At 42.0% G+C, this 16,508-nt stretch overlaps 1 protein-coding gene across 31 annotated transcripts in view; it reads left to right on the forward strand.

The window, feature by feature from the left end:
- Positions 1–16,508, forward strand: part of LOC106965222 (ankyrin-3-like) — a 95,050-nt gene that overhangs the window by 18,947 nt on the left and 59,595 nt on the right. For 27 of the 31 annotated variants that reach the window (XM_015014275.1, XM_015014308.1, XM_015061239.1 and 24 more), the window contains exons 2-5: positions 11,319–11,420; positions 11,533–11,631; positions 14,141–14,239; positions 15,102–15,200. In XM_015014275.1, the coding sequence (XP_014869761.1) occupies positions 11,319–11,420; positions 11,533–11,631; positions 14,141–14,239; positions 15,102–15,200 (399 nt within the window). Of the gene's footprint in view, positions 1–4,793; positions 4,932–5,163; positions 5,499–10,932; positions 11,179–11,318; positions 11,421–11,532; positions 11,632–14,140; positions 14,240–15,101; positions 15,201–16,508 lie in introns of those variants that run through there. The other 4 variants (XM_015061264.1, XM_015061289.1, XM_015014261.1 and 1 more) reach the window with 4 other exon arrangements.

Consider the following 16,508-nt stretch of genomic DNA (forward strand, 5'->3'; position numbering starts at 1 on the left):
TCCAGATCTTTTATTTGACCACTAATGGATTGATAAATCCAGAAAGAATCCCTCCAAGCTCTTGTGCTCATGGCGCTTCTTTCGTTCTAAATGGAGCATTTGCTCTGTTTGGTCTCGAGTCTAGGGGTGATTGTGGAGAAATAAAAATATTGTCTTCTAAATTTTTTTTTAGTTTTGTCCAGATTGTGGTTAAATGTGTGCGTGTGTTTGCGTGTGTGCGCTGCGTTGACACCGAGGGGGACTCAGAGGGGACAGATGGCCTGTAGTTTACTCTCGTCTGGTCCTGTCTGTCTGCCAAGGACCCGACGAAAACAGTTTCAGCTCGCTCTGCTTCATTCAGATCTGCTCCGCGGCCAAAATAACTCACATTTTTGTAATCCTGACCTTTTTATAGACAGCTTTATGAGAAAATAAAATGTTACGATGGAAGCCACAAAACAAATTTGCGACACATTTCTTTTAATATCATCTACAGGCGTTAAATGTGTTTGGTTTTTTTTTTTGTGCATATGTGTTAGCGTTTACCTCCTTGTTGCAATTAAATATTCAATTAAGGGTTTTACGACTGGCTGCGTGGAATCATGTGTTTGTACCCCATGTTTAATAATTTATCGGGGGACTCTTTGCTTCTGCTCTGCAAGATTCTGTCGCTTTGAAGACGTCAGGAGCGAATCTTCTCTACATTTATCCATTTTTCTTACATTTTAATTGTCTATGACTATTTATATCTGAATTGGAATCACAGTGAAATCTCCTTTCTTCTTACTTGTGTTGCGTTAGAGATGCTCAGGACTGATCACACAAGCTCCTGTTGAAATGCAGTATTTATGACAATGAAGCTGTTCTGACAAACTAATGGATATTTATGTAAAAGTAACTGTCTTTAAAGTTAAGGGTCTTTTTTCTTAGCTGAGTCTTCCTAGTACAGATCTCAAACTTTTGTTTGGAAACAAATTTCTCTCTCAAAAATATGAACAAAACCGTTTGAAAGGTCGATAGACTTGTATAAACATTTGTGCAACTGCTGAACATAATGTGCAGGGCAATGTGCAAGTCCTAAGTATATGACCAGTAAAACAGCATTCTTTAATGAAATTTTTAGCAGAATCTTAGATTTGGAGTATTTTACCGCCAGAAATGTTAACTAATTTTGGTTCAGTAATAATTCGGTATTTTGATCATTTCAGGAGTTCACACTTAAAGGTTCTCCGTTACACAAACTCTGTTTATTTTCAAATGGTTGAAAAAAAAAAAAAACTGCATGTGGCCTAAAAAGATGATCAAGTGTTTTTTTGGGATGCTTTCATTAGCAATAATCTAACTCTGGAAAACATGTTGGACCATTATTCCTTTTTTTTTTTCTAATTTGAGCTCAGAGTTTCTGATGTTAATATTTCTCTTTTATTTGTTTTCAAATAAATTCAAACTAACTTCATTTTCATCAACAAATTACAAAAGAGGCAGACAGAACAGTGTCAGAAATGTTCCCAATTCACGTCATTTGAGACAAATGCAGACGGAAGTCAGAAAAAATGCTAAAAATGCTAAAAAAAAATGCTAAAAAAAAAAGCCTCCCCCACCTGAGTTTTAAACAAGCAGATGCATGTCTGGGATCAAAAACAAATGGTCACACTGCCGACTTGCTGGTGATTATGTACAATAGCGCCTCTTGTAATGAATGTAGCAGCAAGATAAAGATCACTTTGTACATAAATTATTCTTAAAGCAACACGAGGAACAGATGGCTTCGGTAGCAGGAGGGTTCCTGGCTTTTTGGGACACTGCTGAGGTCTCAGTGGGATCGCTGTGATGTTTTGCAGTTGTGATGCAGGAGACTGTCCACCAGAGTCCAGTGTTTGCCTGCGTACCGGAGCCTGACCCGGATCAGGCCGAGGTTAGAGAGGCAGATGCAACAATCCGGCCAAGTCTTCGGATCGGATTTAGATTATTACATACATTGATTGTATTTGTGTTTGATCATGTGCACAAGCTGTGCTCTCCTGTCAACGTGCATTTCTGTCTCTCCTTCTTTTTACTATGTACCCAATCTTTCCTGCGTCTTGTGCGCTTACGTCCTGACCCATTTGTCCTTTCAATAACCTTCCTATAAACTTGCCCCCTCCTGTGTGCGACAGGTCAGTCTGCTGCACAGACAGATATATTGATGCGTGAAACTTAAGTGTGTAGATTTCAACCGTTCAGCTGACAAGCCAGTTGGATGAAATCCAGTAGGGCATTCAGGTTCCCCCCGTTTCTGATGCCGCAGGATATTTCTAAAGTGCAGCTACAGAATAACTCCATGCTTGTAAAACACTAAGACCTGGATAGCAAATTGTGCAATTTTTTCTTTTTCTGTTTTTTTTTTACTGAATCTGGGTGAGATTGGGTAAAAGAAGTTGACATGAATCGTACACCCATTTTCATCCCTCCCTCCTCTCTTTGCCAAGTCTCCCACTTCTCCCCTTCCTCCGAGCGCTATCGGCTCACGTTCTCTCCCCGTTCCCCCACCACCCTTTGCCGGTTTCATGTCCCAGGTGACTGGGGGCCGTGTCCTTGAGCGCACTCTGTGCAGCTAGAGCAGCAAATATCTGTCCGCTCTGAGTGTGTTTGTCTTTTGCGTTTAGCATAAACATCAAGGTTTCCTCCGCGGAATGAGGATGTTGGAGTTTCTCATTCCTCCATTGAGCTTTGAGAAATGCAAGACAACGGATGCACATAGGCAGAAGCCATTTTCCTTTCTGTTAAATTTCAACAGATTTTTTTTATTATTATTATTGTTATTATTATTATTATTATTGTTATTATTATTATTATTATTGTTATTATTATTATTTTTATTATTATTTATTTATTTATTTATTTATTCATTTATTTATTTATTTCATGGCAACCTCAGTGTCCAAATCTAAATACTGTAAAAAAATAAATAAAATACAGAGATGCTGTAAATAGAAATGCAAGTAGAAAAAAAAATCCCCTCATTTGATGCATGGGATCAAAAACGTGCGTTATTGTTTGAAAAGGGAGGATTTAACTGTGCCAAAATGATTTTTCCACAGCCAGGCCTGAATCCCCTCCTTTTCCTCAGTAACCCTCCCTCGTAACTATGGCAACCCAGGCTTTTCCCAAGGAGGATTGCTCACGACGGTGTTGGCGTGAAGGAGCTCGTGATCCACCAATCACGCGTCGCTCTCGCCTCTTCTGGTCCAGAGCATCTGTCACCCCCTCCGTCAGCTCACTTCCAGGACTCCCTCGGTTTGAAATGCCCCGCTGTCGTCAAACTCGTTTTATCTCCCGTCTCAAAGTACGGGGATACACCCGCAACAATGCCAGTATTATAAAACATTTTAATTTTTTTTTTCTTGCGTTTCTCCTCGCTCAATCTCAAATAGCTGGCACGTCGACGGCGTCATCTGTAGTAGTTTTTTCGCGGGATAACCGTCTCACACACACAGACAGAAAACAGTTTGGTTACTTTTTTTAAAGCACTGGATTTAGAGAAATATTAGTCAGAATTTGCAATTAAAATATACTTGGTGATTCTAGAGTTTTATGCAGTTTATAGCTCGCAGGTGTAGTCATAATCAAGAACTTAGAATATGGGCTCTGATCATATTTTTCATTAAGGCCACATATTGTTTTAGGATTAAAAATGTTTATTATTATTATTATTATTATTATTATTATTATTATTATTATTATTATTATTATTATTATTATTATCATTATTATTATTATTATTATTTTGGTGTGATGTAATATTCTAATCTTAAATCCTGTTTTCTTTATATTTAAGCTGAAAATCATTTAAAAAATAGTCAAAACATCAGAAGTCTGCATGTATTTCACTTAGAGAATTGAGTTACTGAAACAAATTAACTCTAATTTATTGAATGAGGATGTTTCATCCTGTTCTTTTTTTTATATAAACTTTTAATGCTTGTAATATAATCAGATGAGCCAGACTGCAAATATTAAAGAACTCAGAGTTGTTGCTGAACTTTGTGTTGTCACAGCCACAGAAAAATGAGTCGAGGAACACCGAAGTGCTGTAGAACCTCCTGTAAGACGGCATCAGATGACCTTTCACCCTCAGGTGTAATTACCCAAGATCAAACGTACAGTTTAGATGCAGAACCAATGCGGCATTTTCTCCCGCTCTGCTGCTCGTGTGGATCTCTGTGCACATGCTTCTACACCATGACGGTTATAGATGCTATCTCGCTGTGCTGAGGCGTAGCTTTGAGTGCCTGGAACAATCAGTGGGGGTGTGAGTTCTCCATGTGCGGCTCCCACTCAGCGGACTGCGGCGGTGCGCCTGGTGGAGAGACGGAGGGTGTCCCTAATGCTGAAGGAAAAGCCCCTAATCCTATGTTAACGTCTCCCCGTTGATGGCAGAGGAGGACCCGCAAGGTCCTGTGCCCTCGAAGTAGCGTCTGGTGTTATTGTTTGTCCCTTTCTGCATTCAAAGCCTCCCCCAGCATCGCCAGTATGCATACAATCAGCACTGTGTTGGGATTCCAGGTAGAGCAAACCCAGCCTGGGTGTGTGTGTGCAGCAGCACTGACGCTGGTCTTTGTTTGGGGAGCAAAAAAAAAAGAAAGAAAAAAAAGCTGATTAGGAGGGCGACAATAAAGAGAGGAGCGGGCTGGCATACACTACGGGAGGGAATGAGTGGGAGGGAGAGAGAGGGAGAGTGGGTGGGATAACACTACGGTTAAGGGTGGGGGGGGCGGGTGTTTTGGTGAAAGTATTTGTTTCAGCTGCTATTTTCAGTTTGGCCCCTCTTGCTGCTCGTAACCTTGGATATCTAGATCACACCGACGGCTCCCCCCATCGGACGCCCGCTGCCCCCCATATGCTCAGAGTAAATGAAGGTGAGGAAGAAGAGAAAGGAGGCAGACAGGGATGGAGAAACCTCAGCTATTATGGTAAGTCGGCGTCCCCCATCTCCTGCGTCTGTGAGGAGGCAGGGATTTACCCTCGTTTACAGATTTAAGGAAAAAAAAAAAAAGAGAAGTATGGGAGGGAAGGGACGGGGAGGGCGAGAGGGCAGCAGAGGGGATTTGGCGTGTGTGTCCTCTCTGCGGCGTGAGCGCTTTGTTTACTCACTATGTAGACTCCGCTCTCCTTATCAAACCTCCTGCCATCCTTCCCCCTCCGCTCACCTCTTCACCCTCCTGTCCAACCCTCGCCCGCCCTGATGAGCATCGACCACAGATCGGAAGGAGCCCAGAAATTCCCACCGCTTGCAACTCCTCCTCTCCACTCTGTCACCTGAGCCAATGGCTCCTTGCACTTTACTCCGGCTGGGATGGAAGTTTGTGAGGCTGAGATAGCAGCTCACTGACAGGCTGAATAGATGACTGAGTGGCTGGCTACTTGGCTGCCTGGCCACTTCCATCTCAGGTTTCAGTTTTCGTTATTGGGAGGCGAGAAAGAAAGAGGCAAAGAACTTGAGCATGGCTGTGGAGGACGGTGCAGCCTTTCTAGCCCGAGTAAGTAGTGCTGTTATTGCTAGTTAGGCTTATGTTTTGTCATATTTATTTGTTGTTGTAGTTTGGCTTGATGTTCGAAAAATACTTACATTATTATAATTGCAAAAGATGTGAATGCAGGTTTGCAACAACTGCCAGGACTCTTGGCAGTGGTGGTTGTGAGCTTGGAACTGCAGCTGATCTGATAAACAGTGCAACATTATGCAAAAAAAAGCATTTTTATTTCTTGTTTTTATATACCAGGCTAACAAAACTAGCCTGGTGGAGAATGAGGCTGTTATGTATCCATAGGCAAGATACAATCCAAAGATTGTATCTTCCTGTACTTTGGGAATCTTATGGTTGTTGTTTTTTTTTATCACAGTTGATCAGGCAGTAGTCTTCAACAACATCAACCTTGTTCAACTATTCTAAAATTAATGAAATAAGCGATAAAGATGCAAGTATATTTTAAGAAAATGGCTTGACTATTTATTTATTTATTTATGTATTTATTTATTTATTTAGTATGCATACATGCTTTTAGGCAGCTCTCATTTTGCTTTTTTCTAACGTGATCAAAAACTTGTTTTTTTCTGCTTTCATGCTCAGCTACATATAAACATCAGTCATCTGCTTTGTATTTATCTCTCTTCAAGAAATGTTATAAGACATATTTATCTACCATGAACCAGTTATTGGTTTAGATTGGAAGAAGGGCCTATTTATTGCACTGAGGAATCCACCAGCGGTATTTTAAGATGCTACCACATGTGCGCTTGTAACTTAAGGCTGAATTATAATTTTAATATCCCCATGTCAGCATGACGCCGGCAGGACCATGTTGGCTTTCTCTGTATACATCCAGCTGCTCCCTGGAGGCCTCAGAGGTTTGTTTGATAGCATCGGTGAACAAACGACACAAGACGAAAAGGAACACACGAGGTTGAAGTTGACAACAGAGTTAGGCCGTAAAACAAGATCCCAAAGTTTAGACATCGGTGTTTAGTTGGTCATGTGAAAATGGAAAGAATATGACAAAACTGCCTGCCAAGTCTTGTGCTGTCGATGTCAAATTTATTTATATAGCACTTTAAAAACAGGTGCCAAACTGCACCAAAGTGCTGCACAAAAATATCACAACAGAAGAGCTACTGTATGAGGCGTCAATAAAATGCCAAAGAATAAAAATGAGTTTGTCATCGTTCAAAGGAAGCTTCATGTTGTCATGCTGACAATTTGCCGCACATCAACTAGAGAACAAATATAGCAGAAGCTGCTTTGATCAGGTTAGGCCAAAGCTGATCTTTTGGTCGATGCATGTAGTTTTATTTGAAGACTCTCACTCTCCATATCCCTTTGGGAAACTTGATCTCCTTAAGGAAACACGGTGGCGAAAGCATCATGCTGTGGGAAAGCCAATTATTGTTTCCTTTGCACTTAGGAATTAAGCACTGAAAAGTCCAAGGGTTAGAAAGGCTGCATAAATTAATTTGGCACTTGTTTTCCCCCCATAAAAGCCTCCAAAAACACCCTCCGGTGTAAACATGTCAACAGCCAATAATTCTTTAACAGGCTCATTGCATTGAACCGCGGGAGGCAGATTCTGTGAGAATCTGTTCAAGTTAATGAACTTGTTTCGCTTCACCTCTTGTGGTAAAGTGACTGCTGCTGTGAGGGAGTGTTTTGGCGCTGCTGGCCGCTGCGGTCCTCATCCCGACGCCGCTGGCTTTGTGCTCCCAGCTCCGAGTTTTGTGCTGTCAGGAGAGCAGAGGATCAAGTTAAACAATACAGCTGCTGCTGGTCTGGCTCTTCTCCTCTAAGCTCCCACTGAGCCCACAGTGATGACATCATCGTGTGTGTGTGTGTGTGTGTGTGTGTGTGCTTATTTTGCGTGCCGCTATCTCCATGCAGGTAAACAACATAAAAAGAGCTTGAAGACTTTTGCAATAACATATCTTTATTCTTTTTAATGTGACAGTGGGTGCACACGCGTTCTGATTCGTTTGTACTTTGCTGTGTGCCAAATCGAGGAAGTGATGCCACCCGGGAATCTGTCTTTAAACGGACTGGATATCCAGCATGTCTGTGCTGGAATATCTAAGAAATTTCAAGCTTTACCGATAAAGTCAGCTTGGGCTCTTTCCGCATGAAGTTTGAATGAACTACTGACATTCCCAGCTAAAACTAAAACCCTGTCTGTGACGCGTTAAAGTTCAGCAAAGTGTTGGGAACCGCAAAGGTCTCCAGGACCAACTGCATTGCTAGTCTTTCTTCTGAGACGCACTGACAGACAGTGGCCACTGAATAGAGAATAAAAGGGCGTTTTCCCGCATTTGTGGCTGTTTCAAGTGCAGCTTGGAGACAAGCGCATGCAATTTGCCGCCTGCGTGTCAGATTTGTGTCCCTCATCCTCACCCATCCAGCTAACGCTAGATTAATGCTCTCCATCAGGCTTAACCTCGATTTTAATGGCCCAGTTTCCTTTGACGTTTGATCTGTCCGCGCCCAATGACGTTTCTTTGCTTTACGCTCCTGCCCGCATGTAATTCCTCATTCGCAAAGATCCTCACGCCCCTCATTCTGGACCTTGGAGTTAGTCGCACAGCTTTTCTAGAGGCTTCTGTGCATAAATGTACAAAAGCAGTGTTGTGCTTGTGGGTAAAATCTACTTATTCTGTTTAAAGATGCGTTGACAGTTGCATGTTATATAAATAATCCTTTCAAAAACACTTGAGGATCTCATAAAGAATAGCTTAGTAAGTGTTCTCAGACGCCAGCACTTACATAGCTTTTCAATACCCGTAATTAAAGTGTGTTCTGTTATTTCTGTGATTAAACTGTAATACATGTCACTACAATAACACCGTAGGTTTTGTCTTGAATCTAAAAATCACACAGCAACTGCGATGTGTCAGTTTGACATGCTAGCAGGTAGCAGGTTTATTGCCGCGTAGCAACAAAGCCTCAGTAGGTCACACACCTGGACGCTAAACTGAGGCTGCGTCATAACAAACACGCATTTCAGTTTTCTTAAAACACTGGACATCTGTTTGGGTGAAAAACCAACAGATAAAAAATACTTACAGTATGTTACAGACATTGCTGGGGGAGAAAAGATGTCACATGGTGAAATGCTACTGTTGAAAACTAGACTTTTTCTTTGCTTGAGGCAAAAATGTTTACTTTATCTAATTTTAGTAATAATACAAAAGAGAAAAGAATAGATGCAGCAAACTAATTGGATGCTTTGAGAGTTGAGCTATGGACTTACTTTGCCGTTTCAGGATATGTAATCTAAATGCACTAAATGCTTCCTCTGTCTGCCTTTGCTGCTTGCTTCACAAAGGAACGTTTTACTGAGCAAAAGTAATGGAAGTATGACACGCACTTAAAAGTCTGAGACAGCCTTGAAATTTTTGGCTCATTTTATTTTATTTTATTTAGTTAAATCAGATTGTATAAGCTTTATCTGAACTCATTCAGCAGACACATCAATTCTCCTTTTTAGCTGGTCGATGTTCCAGCGAGAAAGTATTTCATGAGAAATAGCATAAGTCTCTCCATAACATTTAAAACGTCCATAAAACAATGGTAACATAAAGTAGGGGAACAAATGGAAAGACAACCTGTCTTGCTTAGTTTTGTCATCAGAGTTGCATTATTTCCATTCTGTAAGGGAAAGACGTGTTCTGTTAATTGCGCAGATATCAACATGTAGACATCTTAACAGGACAATAAAAGTCCAGAGAGTTTACCGCATGTGTGTGGTGACGGCATGGTGGAGTCAAAGCTGAACTGGAGACAAAATGTTTCCAGCAGGTCAATATGAAGGTCGCTACAGCTATAGCTGAATGTCCATGACTTTCAGAAGACTTTATTTTCACACCTTGTTCTGAGTCCTGCTCTCACAGTGAGTCACACACATTCTCATACACTTGCACCTTTTCAAATTTTTTGTCAAAAACAACAAGCTTTGTTGTGTTTTAGAAGGCTTTATGATGGAGTCGTCTCTATTTACTAATTGACTGGCTGTTTCAGGCTGTTGCACAAGATTTGATAGGGGTATCAGAGTAAAAAGGGCTTAGAGGCAAAAGCAAGCTTGACTGTTTTTTTTTCCAGACTTTTAGTTGAAAAAAACAAAGCAGCATTCATTCAAGTTTGTAGCCATACCATGACAAAATGAGGTATAAATGTTGCTTAATTGTTCTCTTAACCCTCACTGGAGAAACTTTCTGATCCTCATTGTATGTAATTATGTTTGAAGGGTAGAAACGGGCATTCGACATTACGGAGATTTCACAGTCAATGCCGCTTTTCTCCCACTTATCGTCATCTAGCTGCAGTCTCTATGAAAGCATGTTTTGCTTTGGCTTCATCGATCGCTTCTGAACTACTCATGGTATTTAAACGTTAGAGGGTTTTGTTGTTGACATGATGGCCACTCAGGCCTGAATCCTGACTTTTCTCACAGCCGTGAGAGCAGAGACATCATTAGCGATCCATCAAACCGTCCTCTGAGAGTTGAGGATATGGAAAAACAAGGAAGAACAAATGTGTACATGCCAGCTGATGGTCTGCAGTGATATGACATTTGGCCTAATGGTTTCTTGTAATCAGGAAATGACTGGTTCCAGTTAGCGTGGCTTCATTTGCCATTAATTTGCGTGTCTGCCCATGAACGGAGGGGCGCCAATATTTTTCCTCCTGCACTTTCATTTACAGATTGTTAGTGGAAAACTCTGACGCTGGATGTTTTGCATGGTCACAATTTGGCTCTGAGCCACTGTTATTTCAGGACAAACTTAGCAGAAAGGAAGGAGGAGGAGGAAGAGGAGGATAAAGCGTTGGATTGTCCAGTTTGGCCCAGCTGAGTTTCTTCCAAGTGTCTCTGGGTGCGAGGCTAAATTTAGCAGGTCTGGACCTTTTGATAATTCAGAGGAATTTGGACTTTAAGCTTCTGTTATGAAGGAGCTTTCCCTCCCCACCCGCCCGTCCTGATCTCAGCAACTCCGCTGCTGAGTTTTACAAAATGCTCCTTGCAATGCTGCTGCTAAGAAGAGGGAAAAAAATGTGCAGAGTTTGCTTTGTGTCATTTCATGTCAAATCTAATGTCCTGGGATCCAGCATAGATACAGACAAGAAGTGCAACCTTTGATTCTTTTTTTAGCCTTCTCTGTGTCTTTGTTTTTTTTGTTTGTTTTTTTTTCCGGCTCTCTTCTCCTCTTCCATACGCCCTCGTACTCTCCACGTTTGTTAAACAGGGGTGCGAACATGCTTACCTCATCATTTTTTTGGTGTGAAAAGCCCTATTTCTGTATTGGGATAAAGGACAGCCGAGCAGACTAGAGGGTGCGCTGCTCTTCGAAGCACAGCGACTGTTTCACTGGAGAACTGCGTGGAAAAGAGGAGGGCTCTGTGGCAGCTGGGAGGACCACCCGGTCGCTGAACTTCCGACGCTGGGGAATCGCAGACATTTGGATGGAGCAAAGCTGAAATAACAGATAGTGTGGGATCCGATGGCCGACTGTTGAGACGGCAGGATGTGGAGGACTTCTTAAAATGTGACTTGAAACGCTAGCTGGTGGACACAACTGGATTCCTTTACCGTGACAATCTGTGGATGCTGACTTTGAGGCTTTTTGTTGCCTTCGTCAAGATGCCGTTAGATCCCTGAGAAATAATGTCAGAGTTCTACCTGGTACAGTGATGCTTCTGTTTTCTGAATATATTTTTTTTCCAACAGAGTCAGTTGGATATTTACCTCGCATCACTCTTCTTTTGCTCTTGTTCTTTTTTTCTTTTTTTTTGACTTTCTCTTTTTTTTCCTGTTTTCTCCAGTCTGACAGTAATGCTAGTTACCTGCGAGCTGCCCGGGCGGGGAACCTTGAAAAAGTCCTTGACTACCTCAAGTCTGGAGTTGAGATTAATATTTGCAATCAGGTATGTTTTACTAAAATGCCAGCCTTCGTAGAAACGTCTGATTTCATCTGTAAAGGAAAGATAAAAACGGCCTGTGCAGCTCTAACTACTCAAAATAATGTTTCTCTCCCAGAATGGCCTAAATGCTCTTCATCTGGCCTCCAAAGAGGGACATGTAGAGGTTGTTGCTGAGCTGCTGAAGCTTGGAGCCACTGTGGATGCAGCCACAAAGGTAAGGCACGCCCAGCCTGGCATGAAAGTGGGCAAAACATGGCCGCCTTTGTTAGAGTTCAAAGCAGAATCTCTAATTAACGAGGCCCTGGGGATTTCCTCTGCCAAGAGGTACATTTATATCATTATGCATATTCAGTGTGATCTGTTGGATTAAAAGTAGAAAAAAGTAGTTTTACTGTTTTTTGTTGCTTTTTGCTTTTTGACACAAACATTTCTCATCATAAAAAAAATGGATATCAGATGCAGATAATCTAAGCAAATACAAAATGCAGTTTCAATTTACAAAATCATAAAGTTACAGTAATTAGTCACATTTCGGAAAGCTGAAAGCAATTACTACCAGACCTGCAGGATAAATAAATCAGTTTATTAAGAAATGTCTGACTGCATGAAGTAGGGTAATAGATGTTTATCAGTCTGGAAAGTGTTATAAAGCCATTTCTGAGGACTCCAGTGAACCGCAGTGAAAGCTGTAACAAATGGAGAAAACATGGGACATTCCTAGGAGTGGCCCTGCTTACCAAACTTACTCTAAGAGTGGATCAACAATTAATCCAGGAGGTCAAAAATGAATCCAAAATATAAAAAAAGAAACTCACGTCTCACTCTCCTCATTTAAGGTCGGTGTTTGTGATTCAGCAATAAGAAAGAGACGGAAGAAATGCCATGCAGTGGAGAGCTTCGAGATGAAAACCACTGCTGACCAAAACAAAAAGAAAATCTCACAAAGGCTCGTCTCAAGTTTACCAAAAAACATCCTGATGATCCCCTAGACGTTTTGGGAAAAGTGTAACATAATTATATATGAGAGGGTGTACAGCAGAAATGAGAGTATACTGCACCAGGACTTGGACAACTTAACGTAACTGGTTTAACCGTGAGTTTTATTTTGCCAGAAATTGTCCAACTTTCAGTTTTTGACGTTACTCTCTCACAAATGTAGCTTTTGTAACAGAATATTCGAGCAACACCAGCTGCAAATGGCCCAGGAACACAAAATCAAAGTGTAAACTTTAGTCCATGACCTTAAATGGGCTGCTGATGTTTGAAAACCCTCTAATGTGGCTGAAAGAAAAAACAATTTTGTCAAGGAGAGTGAGGCAATATTTCCTCCACAGAGATATAAAAGATTCATTGCCAGCTACTACATGGTAGCTGTTTTCACCAAGGGTTTCACAACCAGCTGTTAGTTTTCACATGAAGTCGGGTTGGTTTGATGTCTTCCTGGAGCAAATGAAGTCGACATTTAAAAACTGCTTTTTGTATTTATTTGGGATGCCTTGTCTGACATTACAGTTTGTTTACTTGAAACATTTAAGTGAGCCCCCAAAAGACAACAGAATAAAAACCGTAACAGGAAAAACAGATTTCCATACCACTGCATAAAGCAAGTCAAACACAAGGAGGGGAGGCAGGATACTTTATATGCTGCATAAATGGATATCCTATACTCAAAAAGATATCACATCACTATTCTGACGTGGAAAAGGGTTCAGAAGCGGAGCCAATGGAAACATTATTCACATTTGTACCTCGAAGGCTTTTTATTCCCATTTTGTCGACTGGTTCGGCGTGTCTGCCCCGGGCCGCCCGCCTGGCGCTGACATAAACATGAGACGCAATAAAATATTTAAGATCAAGGAGAAAATCTCCAATTAAAATATCTCTGTACTGTGACCCTGAGGATTCTTAGGGATTAGTCTGGGTGCTGCGTGCATCTTAATGTCATCAGATGTGAGGATTTGGCTCAGCTTTTGTGGGCAGTAGAGAGGACACCTTGATTTAGAGATTTCTGATGTTGTTGTGTAGCCATCCTTCTGACATTGTTCTGCTCTAGTTGGGGAGAAAATACAATGTCGTGCTCGACTTTGATTCATTGAATAATGTACGCCATACTTTTTAGTCTTTTTATTTGCAAAAAAAAAAAAAACTGTATTCTTTCCACTATTTCTGCAATTATATGTTGCTCTAAATTGGTTTTCTTCTCTCCCTTGGGATAACAGTAAAATACATTGAAGCTTGTAGTTGCAATGGCATTTCAAGTGGTCAAGTCGCTACCTATAACTTGTCACTTGTACTTTTTCTGAGTCTGCTTTGAATATCAGATGTTAAATTCACTGCGGCCGAACGCGGTGAACGTGACCAATCGCTGTTTTGTCCACAAGCTCATTCCATATCATATAGCCAGAGGACAATGTGAAGGTCAGCTCTGCCTTCACTCTGACCCGGACACATTCGTAGAAGGTTGGCGAGGTTTTATTTTTGGGCTGGGTCTCATTTACGTGTGGGATGTCGGGATCGGAAGTGACACATTGTTGGCAGTGCGGCTAGCGGGGGGACGGGTGGGGGGATGCCAGAGTCCCCAAATACCAGTTCAAGCATGTGATCGGCGGGGATGGGATTTACTAGATCACATGGATGCGACCCACGGTGACAAAGAGCAAAAATGGTCAGACAGGTGGGCCAGAGCTTAACGTGCATTCCCTTGGCTGTTGTGTGTAATCCAGAAAGGAAACACTGCTCTGCACATAGCCTCGCTGGCTGGCCAGGCGGAAGTCGTCAAAGAGCTGGTTACCAATGGAGCCAACGTCAACGCACAATCTCAGGTGGGACACGAACACAAACATTCACTTACAGATGAAAATAAAAAAAAGAAACTAAGGTCGCCCTGCTCCGTTGACCTGAAGCCAGTATAATGTAATCACACTCTCACTGATGCACGCGTTTGTTGGGCCTGATAGTGTATCAGGCAGTCAGTGACATTGTGGGAATCACTCAGCGGAAAGGATGTTACTGACAGTAGGTGGCAAATTGCCAACTAGGCCTCTGCGGAAAACTGCTGTCCGTGCATTTTACATTTAACTCTGTCAGATCAAGGTGAGAAGTGACAAGAAGTCTGACTGCTTCTCTTGAAGCAGGGGTCTCCAGCTCCCTGCTTGAGAGACGCCGTGCAGCAGCTCTTAAATGCACCGCTGTTCCAGGAACACCCGGATACAACGGATAGCTCGTTACCACACCTCCGCAGCACTTTAATGGCACGTTAAGGAGGCTTTTTGGTTTCTTGATTGAAGCATGCTAAAGCATGAATGCGTCTAACAGCTGCAGGACAGTGTCTCTTCAGAACTGGGGTTGGACATTCCTCCATTACAGCAGATAGAGCCAAAAACAAGACACGAGTATTACCTTAAGGGTGTTTGTGAGGATGTTTTTGTTTTGGCTTGATTTTTGTCACTGATGTTGTCAGAAATATTGGCTGAGTCTGAACAAAACACAGCTGCATTTTGAGTAATTACAGCCCATCTTACGGGCTGATGATATTTTCCTGAAGTGAATTATTTGGTTGAAGATCCAGTGATCTTGAACAAGTCCCTTGTGTTGACCTGTTTGTAACTGTAACTGCTTGTGTGCCTGTGTTTTTCTTTTTGTTTGTTTGTTTGTTTTTGTTTTTTGACTCTGGGCTGTGTGCAGAATGGCTTCACCCCTCTCTACATGGCGGCGCAGGAGAACCACCTGGAGGTGGTGCGGTTCCTTCTGGAGAACAACGCCAGCCAGAGCATCGCCACCGAGGTAAACGTGTGCGCGCGCGTCCTACTCGCCCGCCGGTTCGGTGGTGCGTTTCTGTGTCAGTGCTGTCGTACAGTTCGTCTCCATGCGTTCGCCTCAGTCACTTGTGGTCTTCACAGCTGTTGTACTAACTACGTTCCTCTCCTCTCCTCCTTTTTCTTGTCCCACCCCCCTTCCCCACCCACTCACTCCGCACCTTCCTGTGTCTCCGTCTGTCCCTCCATCCTCTCGGCTGTTTGCTGCCGCGGCGTTTCCCCTCATCCTCTCTGTCTCACATCATCACTCTGTTTGTCTCCTCCTGCCCTCCTGTTCCCACTCCCTCCCTCTCCCCCCATCTCTTCGTGAGGGCAATGGCAGAGCCTCATTGATTGGTAGTGTATGTTGGTGGAGGCAGAGTGACCTTGAGTCGGTCACGAGACGTGGTCGGCTCCGCTTGCTGCCTCTCCTCCACCGCTGCTGCCGTGATTTAACACCACTCAGTCTGTGGGACTCAAACACACAAACACAAACAGGGATAGATGTAGCTGCTAGTGCTAATGCAGAAGGCAGTATACAGCTACGTGCTACAAAATGGGACATCCCTCTGACTTATGTAACACACACCATTGAATCAGCTGTATTTGTGTAACATATCTGATGAGCTGAATGGACCACATGATGCAATTATGCTGTATTTGAAGAAAGTTTGCAAAGAATGAAAAATCCAGCTTCTTGATTTGCTGGAAAGTATTATAATTCATTAATTATGGATTTTTTTCCCCCCATCAGAGCTTTGCAGGATTAGTGTGAAATATGTCACCACCAGTTGTAAATAATTGGTTAAATTTTTTTTGAAACCGAGGTTCTGTGAAGTTATCAGTAAGGATTTCTGTACCTGTGGTAGAAATATTTCATATGGCCCCGAGTTTGTAGAAATTGTTTGCTGTTGGAGTAGGTGTCAGACGGACCACCATTTGTTTAAGTTAAAGAAACTCACTGTGAAAATATTGAATTACTCTGAACGTAATGCTATATTAAATATTTACACAATCATGAGAGACAGGTATTCGGTTTTTCTTGGACGTAATTGCTAACAAAATTAGCCTGGTGGAGAATGAGGCTGTTATGTATCCATAGGCAACAGATTGTATCTTCCTGTACTTTGGGGATCTTATGGTTGTTGTTTTTTTTATCACAGTTGATCAGGCAGTAGTCTTCAACAACATCAACCTTGTTCAACTATGCTAAAATTAATGAAATAGTAAAATCAGTGAGATATTAAAATAAAATTAGATAAAGAGTTGCTAACTCAAATCTTCAAAAACAGATGTC

This window comes from Poecilia latipinna, unplaced genomic scaffold (assembly GCF_001443285.1).
Source record: "Poecilia latipinna isolate Pla-1442-1.1 unplaced genomic scaffold, P_latipinna-1.0 Scaffold69, whole genome shotgun sequence".
In the NCBI taxonomy this organism is placed as follows: domain Eukaryota; kingdom Metazoa; phylum Chordata; class Actinopteri; order Cyprinodontiformes; family Poeciliidae; genus Poecilia; species Poecilia latipinna.